This window comes from Nannobrachium achirus, assembly GCF_963921795.1.
Source record: "Nannobrachium achirus genome assembly, chromosome: 18".
Taxonomy (NCBI): Eukaryota; Metazoa; Chordata; class Actinopteri; order Myctophiformes; family Myctophidae; genus Nannobrachium; species Nannobrachium achirus.
Window position 1 is genome coordinate 8167822 of NC_137825.1, and position 11156 is coordinate 8178977.

The window sequence follows — 11156 nt, forward strand, 5'->3', positions numbered from 1 at the left end:
AGATGATATTTTCTTGTGTGGAAGAGGTCACGGTCAAAATGTGAGGAACAGACATGTAGAGAATCTAGAGATGTTTTCACATCCAGGTGTGTTTTTATTGTCATTGTAAATGTCTTGCTGTCTGTTGTCTTCTGTTGCAGTGTTTTTATTGTCATTGTAAATGTGTTGCTGTCTGTTGTCTTGTGTTGCAGTGAGTGGTGGAAGAAGCTCTTCAGGATATCACACCACCAGTGAAGCTCCTACCCAGGCTGATGCTGATGTGAGTGTGAGAGATGAAGATGATTCATAGATGAAACTTTAGTCTGACATTAATCACACACATTTTAATTATTATTTCTTTACTTTATGTGTTATTTTCAGTCTGTGGTGAAGGATCCAGTAGAATCAACTCTACCAGCTGTCAGGAGAAGGAACAGCAAGCAGTGGATTAATCCAAGCAGTGAGTATCAATATGCTGTTTATCAGCATATCATCACTGTCAGGTCCTTTGATGTTCAATAACGTTACAGAATACAAATAATAAGAGAAGAAAACCTGTGTTTCAATGGATCCATTGTAGTTTTTATTCAGTCACTTTCATTGGTTCAATATTTATAAAACCCACAGACAGACTATTTTCACTATTTTGTCGGACACGTTCACGTTGTGTGTGTTCTCGTTCAAATGAACATAAGAATGTCTGGGTGTATTTTGATCAAACCTGGAGGTAGTGTAATGATGTGTGTTGTCTTGTGTTCCAGTGAGTGGTGGAACTCGCTCTACAGGAGTTGGAACCATGAGTGAAGTTTCCAGCCAGGCTGGCGCTGATGTAAGAGTGAGAGATGAAGAGAATGTTTTCATTGCAGTTTCAATAAAACACATTTAATTATTCATTTTATATTTCATATTATTTTCAGTCTGTGATGAAGGATCCAGTAGAATCATCTCTACCAGCTGTCAGGAGAAGGAACAGCAAAGAGCACCTTTATCCAAGCAGTGAGTATAAATATCGGTATCAGTGAGTAGGCCTATCTATCCTGTATACTGCATATCATCACTGTAAGCTGGAAACACTGGATGTTCAATAATGTTAACCTTTCAAGACATGGAAAAACAAACATCAACTGTGTTTTAATGTAGTTAGGCCTATTAGTCACAAACTCTTGTTAATACTTTTCAATATTTATACAAAACATACTTAAGAATGGATGAGTGTATTTTCATTAAACTTGTAGGGAATGATCAGTAGGCTGCCATGAACATATTATCTTTTGTGTGAAAGAGGTCAAGGTGGAAATGACATCATGGTTCATATTGTCATTGTAAATGTCTTGCTGTCTGGTCTTGTGTTCCAGTGAGTGGTGAAACACGCTCTTCAGACACCATGAGTGAAGTCTCCAGCCTGGCAGACATTGATGTAAGTGTGGGAGATGAAGATGTTTCATAGATTAAACCTAATTTGACTTATTTCTTTACTTTATATTTTTCATCATACATGATCCTTGTAACAGATTGTGTTTCGTATCATTATTATTGACGTTATTTCTATGATCAATGTAAGAACACAGTAATATGTGTTCCTTTTTCCTCCCTGGCTCCTACAGTATGTAATCAACAAATACAAACACTATGTAAAAAGATTGAGTGAATTTTCCCTCTCTTGCTTGTTATTGTGACAGGAGACACGACCGAGGACCTTGTTTGAAAGACTCACAAGAAGGAAAACTGTAACAGCAGAAGAATGGAAGAAGAGAGAGGAGCAGGTGATAGAGAGGATGTTGAAGTTTGTGATGATGGATCCACAAGAACCAAGTGAGTCTTACTTTCATTCTCTTATGTGGACATAAATAAAAGTGTATTGTGTTTGGGCGTGCATGCATAAAATAACTAGCCTCGTAAACCAGACTCCTCCTCCTGCCTTCATTCGAACAGAAGATGGGATGAGTCAGTTTACTAGGCCAGGGGTTTTCAAAGTGGGTGAAGGGGCACCCTGGGGTGCCGTGACGGCAGTCCAGGGGTGCCACGAGATAATGTGATAATAATTTTGAATTTATTTGGACACTTGAAAAAATATTTAGTATCATTTTAAACTTTTTTTCAGTCAGTTCTAACCAAAATGGCTATTATCTCAACGTTTTCCTCGCAACATAATCACTAAAATATTGTCACTGTCGGGCAGAAACCTCGTATCTCCAAGTTTCAAATGTGTACATCTTTTGGTAAAGCAAAGCCCTGCTTCATCATACAAGACTGTCGCACTAAACTAGTGAAAACATCCGATCTACAAGCACACAACGCCTTGCATCGCGAGGCGCTGTGTGCTTGTAGATCGTCTGTTTTCACTAGTTTAGTACATTTTATAGATGACAAATACAATTCCACCCGACAACGGCGATATATAAGGTGCTGGGAGTAAAAAATATAATGTAAGGGTGACTCGTATTAAAACAATATTCATGGGGTGCCCTGAGACAAAAAAGTTTGGAATTGGGAACCCCTGTACTAGGCTATAAAATAACAACAAGTTTTCATGAAACTAGGAGGGAATGATCAGTTGTCTCTCCTAAAGAAATGATGAACTATCGGGTGTCAAAGGTGAAAATTACATCATGGTTCATTCATGGTTTCATTCTAATTGTAAATGTCTTGCTGTCTGTTGTCTTCTGTTGCAGTGACTGGTGAAACAGAAAGTTTATACTGCTGGTCACCTGCCAAGGTCTCTGACTGGCTGAACAAACATCATGGACCAATAGCGCCCTCTTCAGGATATGACAGCATGAGTCTAGCTCCCAGCCAGGCAGACTCTGATGTGATGAGAGTGAGAGATGAAGATGTTTCATAGATGAAACTTTAGACTTGATTTATACTTTGTTGCAGGCTGGTCTCACGCACCAAAGTAGCAGATCTACAAGCTCACACGATGTCATGTGCATTGTTGTTGTTCTTTTCAGTATAATGAAGCATTCAAATCAGTTCACTACATATTTATACACTGGTTGTCTCCACCAGCCGAAGGCATGGGGGAGAGTATGTTTTCGCCCCTGTCCGTCCATCTATGCATCCATCCGTCCGTCTTGTTACTAGCTAATCTCCGGCGCCGTTGGCTTGTTCTCTGCCAGACTGCACACACACTCCGTGGATGCCAATTCAGAACCTCTGCCGTCCATTTTTCACATGGCCCTGTTTTAGTGCCACCATGAGGCTGATGTTTGCAACAGCATGTGCAACAGCATGCAATCTTTGTGAAATTGGGCACACATATTCCCACTAGGCAGAGGAAGAAATACACTTCAAATTTCTCAAATCTCAAAAACAAATGCTACCCTTTTCACATTGGCCTGTTATAGCGCCACCAGCAGGTAGACTTTTTTGGAACACAATGCCTCAAATCATGCATGCAGCGTCCGATTGCCATGAAAGATCTAAGATTGGCGAAGAACAAATGCCACCCTTTTTACATTGGCCTATTATAGCACCACCAGGACGCCTGGCCTAATCTCCGGCACTGTTGGCCCGGTCAACTGCCAAACTGTACACACACACTCCCTGGATACCAATTCAGAACCTCTGCCCCACATTTCTCACATGGCCCTGTTCTAGCGCCACCATGAGGCAGATGTTTGCAAAACACAGTTGTAGACACTACTCCGACAGATCTGTCCTCTTTTCCATATTCCATCCTGATTGTCTACAATTGCAGGATTGGTCAGTTTTGCACAAAATGCCTCTCATGAACACAGCGTGCAATCTTGGTGAAATTGGGCACACATTCCCACTAGGCAGAGGAAGAAATGCCACCTCAGATTTCCCTTTGACTCCACCGATCAGTGTAAAACTTTGTATGCGCACTCCCTCGAGGTTAAGGTTGCTTTTGTAGCGCAACCAGGAGGCCAACTTACAGATGTAGTCAATACTTCACAACTCCTGCCATTGGCAAGACAGTTGATTTTCAGGGGATTTGCCGAACATTGAGCTTGTAGATCAGCTATTTTTGCTATTTTTGCCTTCTCTGACTTTAAATACCTATGAAGGTGGATTCAGCTTTTCAATAGGAATGGAGTGGTTTCTTGCCATTTGCGAGTTTCTGCAAAAATACACTCCATTCTCCATAAATTAACAAATGCCATGCCTGTTATAGCGCCACCAGCAGGTAGACTTTTGCAAAACACATTTTTGGAACACAATGCCTCAAACAGTGTTGTAAAGTAACGAAGTACAAGTACTTCGTTACTGTACTTAAGTACAAATTTTGAGAATTTGTACTTTTATTTATATTTTTCAACCCTGAACTTTTACTTTTACTCCGTTACATTTAAAAGGAAAAAAATCATACTTTTACTCCACTACATTAAAATTGGACACCTCGTTACTCGCTACAAATCGAGGGCCGGGCCCGGGCTCAGAACCATGCTCGGAACATTTCGCATTTCACATCTCTGTGTGTGCGCTTAGAATGGAGTGTGGTGTGAGTGCTGCCTCCCATAGCCTTGTAGGCTAATAGCCTTCTAGGGTATGGGTTCTATCTGTATCTATAGCAACACGGCTCTGATTGGTCGTGACATGAGTACATTAGCCATTGGAGAGCCGCAACGAGCCGAGGGCTTGACAGCTTTTCTTCACACACTCACACAAGTCTCCTCTGCGACTCTGCGTACACAGCGAGACTAGAGAATTAGGAGCACTACTGTAGTTACTAGTTTCACCCATTTCACCGTCATTTCTCAAATAAATCGCCCTGTAATGATTCCCCGACCTCCCGTATCAGTTACGGGATGCGTGCGTGCGTCTTTACTCTTTAGTACTGGACTCTGTATTTTACGAGATGGCTTGTAACCCACGGGCGGCAAGCCGACAATAATATCAATATCTAATTGCTGTGAAGATATACAGTAAATAACAAACCGTGGGTGGAGGAAGATTTCTTGCGTTGTGATGTGTGTGTAATTACTTGCTGTGCTGTTGTGTTGTGTTGACTTTTCTTTTAATCAGAGCACAAGACGAGCACAGCTATAGAGGGCTGTACATACGTCTCTCAGTCTCCGTCGGTCCGTCCCCTCCGAGTCTCCGACCATAGTTTTCGTCGGAAAGTTTCGACTTTCTGACGTGCGTGCAGCTTTTTAGGAGTAATCCTTTTCAGAAGTTGCAAGAGATGTAATTTTGTAGTTGAACCGGACCTTTCCGACGCAAATTTCGATGGTCTGTGACAGTAGGCCTATGGACTCCCCTTGAGAGTGCAGCTGCAGCGCGCAGCAGTGAAAGCCACGCACACAAATCATTAATTAAATAATAAGGTGACGGGCTTCGGGCCGGGCTCGGGCTTTAAATAGCGGCACCAAGCGGGCCATGGGCCGGGCCTGGACTGAAGTCCACGGGCCAGGGCCGGGCCCGGGCCCACATTTTAGGCCCGTGCAGGGCTCTACTTCTTCCTCTGATACAGACGAACGTTATACAGCAGACACAGAAGCAGTTGTTGCTACTGGCAGTGGCACTGGCACAGCTGCTTCAGCATTTTTGTACTTTTACTTGTACTTGTACTTTTACTTTTACTTTTATACTTAAGTACATTTTAACACTATGTACTTTTGATACTTAAGTACATTTAATGAGAGCTACTTTCATACTTTTACTCAAGTAATAATATTATCGGTGACTTTTACTTTTACTTGATTAACTTTCAAGTGGAATATCGGTACTTTTACTTAAGTATGGGTTTCCAGTACTTTATACAACACTGGCCTCAAATCATGCATGCAGCATCCAATTGCTGTGAAAGGCCTAAGATTGGCGAAGAACACACACATTGGCCTATTATAGCGCCACCAGGCGGCCACAATAACCTAACTGACCTGGCAGAGACCTGTGCTCGGACGAGCACTGCTTTTAGTTATTAGTGTGGTTGCCCTAACAACTAGACTATAGTACTTGTCCGATTTTATTCTTCCAGATAAACTTTATTTTGGTGCACTACTCCTCCCACAGTTTTTGCGGCATGCACTCGAGCCATATGTCAAATCTACCAGCTTCATCGTGAATCGCCTGCTTGCATTTTGCAAGTGGAAAGTTGTACATTTTAATTGATATTCATTTATTAGTGAATTAATTTTCCCCTTTGACTCATGGGAATCGAAAATTCTCCAGTTTTTTCTCTCGGAAAGGGTTTCAAAACTTGGAGGGGAGGTTAGTAGCCTAATAATTACGAAAATTAAGTAAAAAATGTTTATATAATTTGACCTCAAATAACAGACCACTTTTGCCCTATAACTCTTGAACCGTATTTCGGAAAATCTAAATGTCTTTTTCCCTGGATTCCTTGGGATGTGATGAATCTCTCCACACCGAGATTTTCCTCCATTTTGAATTTTCTTCATAACACACTTTTTGCTCCTTTTCCTACATTTTATTTTTTCTCAAAGAAATCGGTGATCTCTGGACCCATGGGATAAACATATTCAATCAAATGTTTGATGGTCCTTACCGTTCGTCCTTAATATTATTCATCCCAACAAGTTGGGCAGCCACAAAATTGCTAATTTTCTCTGTCTTTTTTTTTTTTCTTCTTTTTTTATATTTAAATATATATTTAAAAATGGTTATCAATGCACAATCCCAACTACGCACTAGCCTGGAAACCAGAGGAATCTGCCAGTGCAAAAAAAAAAAAAAAAAAAGCCCTCTGCCATGCCAGGCTACTTTCCCGCGGACGCAATTTGGGTCGCAACCCATAGTTTGAGAACCGCTGGTTTGATGCTAGGTTCTTTACCCGTGATCCTATACTGACTGAGGACCCACACGCTCTCTGCTACTATGTACAGTATGTTTATCTCACTCTGGGAAAGAGCATCTGCTAAACACCTAATTACTCTTTATTTATGTTTATTTAATATCCTTGAATATATTTAATTTTCTTTGTTTTCAGGGAACTGTTCCTTTGCATGGTGAGATGGAAGAACATCCTGTTACAGAGTCACGGTCCTCTCCACATCCTTCATTGGAGCTCCAAGATGAAACTGATCTCAGTAGTAGCTTAAATGATGTTACACTACTGGACAAAACACAGAGAATTACACCTGATATCATTGTTGTAGAAAACCAGGAAAGCTACAGGTTCCACTCTACCCAAACAGGACTTTTCCAATGCAGCGTCACCGATCTGGTGTTTAAGATGGAGGCAGAGGGAGATGTGACTTACAGGACAGTCCCATGGCACCGAAGGCTTCTATCCCAGCTCGACAAGAGGCCTGCAGGAACATTGTTTGACATAAATGGTTCTCAGGGGTCTGTGTGTCAGCTACGCCTTCCACATTGTGAGATCCTCTCCACGGGTGCAGGCAAATCCTTGTCTGTTGTCCATGTGATGGATGATGATAGCTTTGAGCTGATCAAACCCCATATGATCACAGAAACCCATGTCATCATAGATGTAACCAGATTATCTTTATTTGGTATCATCAAAGACATGTTGTTCGGGCCCAGTACTGTTCAGGCATTAGTGTCACTGTTTTATAAACCGCAGAATGCACCGATTGATGATGATGAACCCATAACTCTGAATGTATTGCTGCTACCTAGGAATGTTGTGCTGGTTGAAGTGATAAACGAAAGGAGGAAGATAAATGGAGAAGAGATTTACATTGAAAGGCCTCCCTGTAAACTATTCCCAGAGAAAGAATACACCCTCTCCGTTTCACCTGAAGATGTTTCCATCATAACTGTACCAAGAAGTGCAATATTTGAAGTTGATCAGTCATCATTTCCCAACTACATCTCAACATTTCAAGTGACTTTAGAGAAAAGGTTTAAGCGTGTTGAGCTGCTTCTAAGAGACGACAACAGCTCATGTGTGTGGGAAGGCCGTGTCGACTTTTCAGCTAGACAACAAAGCCAACAAGCTCAGTGCACACCGAGTCATGAAACAGAAGACAAACGGTTTCCTGTGCGGAGCAGGTTCATTGACAGCATTTCAGAGGCCAATCTCAACATTCTCCTCGACAAACTCTTTGAAATGAAGCTGTTAACCGAAGCTGAGCTGGAGATGGCTGCTGGGAAAGAAATGAGAAATGACAAGGCACGTTTTGTCTTCGACGCAGTGAGGCGCAAAGGGCAAATATCAAAAATGATATTGATTCTCTGTGATCTGGACCCGTGCCTTTCTGAACATCTTGGTTTGATGTAAAAGTGGCCGGACTGATAAGACACAGTCTTCCAGAGCTACTTCAAAGTAAATGAGCAATGAATGGTGCCCAATGCCTTGCTCAAGGACACTTCAACAGGGTGCTTGGCTGTTGCATGGACACTCATCAGCCGTTTCAGGATTAAACACATGATGACATGATGTTGGACTCTTTAACTGCCAGATTTAAAACACTGTCTATTGCTGCCCTTGCCAGCAAATTTGAGCATTTTCAGGTACCTTAGATATGCAGTATCATTGCGACCGTAGGTCGCATTTACTACCAAAACCTCCACCGGCTGTCCGTCTGTCTGTCTGTCTGTCTGTCTGTGAGTCAGTCACACTTTTGCCCTGCTCATATCTCCACAACCGTTGCCCCCATCCATGCCACATTTTGCCCACACACTCCTTACCTGCCAAACTACAACCTCCAAGGACCCCCGGAGCTTCAGGGACCCCCAGGTGTAAAAAATGACCAAATGTGCAAAAATGACCAAATGACCACCCCAACGGGGCTGCTCACGGGGAATTCCTGGGGACCACCCACTCCTGCTGCTCCAGAACGGATGCAAAAGTGGTGACGCCCCCAGTGGAGGACCCCCTCCACTGCAGCTCACATAAAATGCCGTAACTCGGCCTAGGAGCGTCCGGGAGAGCCGGGGCCGGTACCTATTCGTCCGAAGATTTTGGAAAAACAAATTTTTGCCCTATTTGTGGAGATAAGTGACCTACGGTCGCTTCTCTCCCGATTAGGGAGTCTTACTGGTAGAATATTATGCATCGCGATGATCTTTCCACAGGGGGTCTAAAAAGACAGACGCAGTCTCCTTTCTTTTCTTTTTTTTTAAGTGAGAGTAAACCATCTTGGTTTTGTTGAGATCACGTGATTTTTAGTTGTAGGCCTACTCTTCGTCGGTGATGCTGGGATCATTCAGACTGCGAACAAGCTCCTTCTATCATAAACCGAGCGTTTGTCTTTGGCAGCGTGGATCCCAGATGATTTGATGAGTATACTGGTCCTTGGCAGCTAAGAGTTAAACACATTCATTGGCTGTTTCAGGATTAAACACATGATGCTGGACACTCATTGGCCATTTCAGGATAAACACATGATGCTGGACACTCATTGGCCGTTTCAGGATAAACACATGATGCTGGACATTCATTGGCCGTTTCAGGATAAACACATGATGCTGGACACTCATTGGCCGTTTCATGATTAAACACATGATGCTGGACATTCATTGGCTGTTTGAGGGATTAAACATATATTTTTTAACTTTGTCTTTATTTTAGATTGCACAAATTAAACAAACTTGACAAGACACACCAATAATAAAAAGAAATACTGTCAAATCGAAATCAAATACACCATAAATTAAACAAAAATGTACAGGGGTTCACATTTATGCACTTTCTCTTTTTTATATCTCTCCTTTTTTGAACTTGTATAATAACCATTTTCCCATCTTTTATTAAAGAGTTCTTTATTTTCAACTTAAATGTCGGATTAAACATAATGTTGTGTCTATGATCAACATGGTGTTTTGACTATGACTTCAGGACACAACAAGGATTTTAGAAATGCCTTTTAAAATGTTTTAACTTTAAAACATGAACTAAAATCATGTGGTTGTTAGAGCAGGTTCTACTACTAAAAAAATGGAGTTCGACTAAACATTGGTTAAGAGACTTTCTCAGGGACATTTCAACACAAAGCCTGCAGAGAAAAGTGTTTCAACAGGTCTTTATTTAATCACAGGCTTTAATTATATAATATAATACTTTTCATTGGATCAATATTATTAAAAAAAAAGAAAAGAAAAAGACGATTGTCACTACTTTATTAATTAATTTAATAATATATTTAATTGTATTCATGAAAAAAACATTAAAAGTTGCAATATGGAGATACAGCTTCTGTAATTGGTGTTGGTGTTGGAATCAGTTTAGGTTTATTTAGCCATTTCTCAGAGAGGATTGTGTGCATATCTTATGCTTTTATTTATTTATTTATTAGGCCAGGTGCAGGTCATCAAGGCATCACGCTGACAATCAAGGAGGAGATAAAAAAAAATCCACACACTGATTTCAAGCTCCAAAAACATGCATTTTATTTAATGGTGCAACGTTTGAACCTCTTAGGTCTTCATCAGGCAATTTAAGCATTTTGATTCATCTGTTGATGATTTATTTTACCAAAATGTATTTAATCATGTATATATTTCTATAATGTTGGTGTAAATAAGTCAGCTTTTAAGTACAGAATCAAATGTATCAAACCTAGAGCCTGACCGATACATCATCCAGCTGATATATCAGGCTGATATCTGCAGGATGACATGTTGACGGTGAATTCTCCCTTTCTTAAATCTCTTGATGAAACAATCCCACATCAGTCAGGCTCTTAACATGTTAATGCCTATATTCACAACCATGTGAGCTTTCAGTTCACTGAAGAGAACATGTCTTCAATATTACAATAATTTAGTACAAGCTCAGTTTATTGTTGTATGTTGTATATTCCATGTTGTTTGTTTCATCCTGTATCTTAATGTACACTGTTCTGTTTCATCTATCAGGAATTAAAATCACTGTTTCATGTAAAAGTATGGGGAAATCTTACTGTAGGCTCTATACAATTGTTTGTTTTCATCAGGGCAAAGTGTGTGACCTCTTTCTGATACAAGGACACACACACACACACACACACACACACACACACACACACACACACACACACACACACACACACACACACACACACACACACAGTAGTTTGAAACAAGTCAATGGGTGAAATTTGCTTCAGATGCACAACCCCAAACACTTTTGTTTTACTGCTACATTATTTATCACCATAGTATTATGAACTACTTAATTACTGTAAATGACTTTGAGGGACAGCTGCTAAGTTTGTTGTTGTGTCTACAGTTGCTGGTAATAGTGTATTTGCTAGACGAGTAGCTTTGATAGCACTGTTTTATAATGAGTCGTGTATCTGCTA

The 11156-nt window shown here is 40.8% G+C and overlaps 2 protein-coding genes across 2 annotated transcripts in view; both read left to right on the plus strand.

Moving 5' to 3' along the window:
• Window positions 1-289, plus strand: part of LOC308302843 (GTPase IMAP family member 9-like) — a gene marked incomplete at both ends in the record, with an annotated part of 1121 nt that extends 832 nt beyond the window's left edge. The window contains one exon of the mRNA XM_080747161.1: window positions 192-289. Coding sequence (XP_080603287.1) covers window positions 192-289 — 98 coding nt within the window. The remainder of the gene's footprint in view (window positions 1-191) is intronic.
• Window positions 290-1738: 1449 nt separating this feature from the next.
• Window positions 1739-10745, plus strand: LOC308303725 (caspase recruitment domain-containing protein 8-like). The gene is made up of 3 exons (XM_080748209.1): window positions 1739-1791; window positions 2652-2797; window positions 6896-10745. The coding sequence occupies exons 1-3, from the start codon at window positions 1755-1757 to the stop codon at window positions 8150-8152; spliced, it is 1440 nt and encodes a 479-aa protein (XP_080604335.1). The 5' UTR covers window positions 1739-1754; the 3' UTR covers window positions 8153-10745.
• The last annotated feature ends 411 nt before the right edge of the window (window positions 10746-11156 follow it).

Excerpts from the sequence above, each read along its gene's own strand:
- LOC308303725 (XM_080748209.1), top strand. The coding sequence starts at position 1,755 with ATGTTGAAGTTTGTGATGATGGATCCACAAGAACCAA. Across the intron at positions 1,792-2,651 it reads GATGGATCCACAAGAACCAA|TGACTGGTGAAACAGAAAGT; the intron begins GTGAGTCTTACT and ends CTTCTGTTGCAG. Across the intron at positions 2,798-6,895 it reads CAGACTCTGATGTGATGAGA|GGAACTGTTCCTTTGCATGG; the intron begins GTGAGAGATGAA and ends CTTTGTTTTCAG.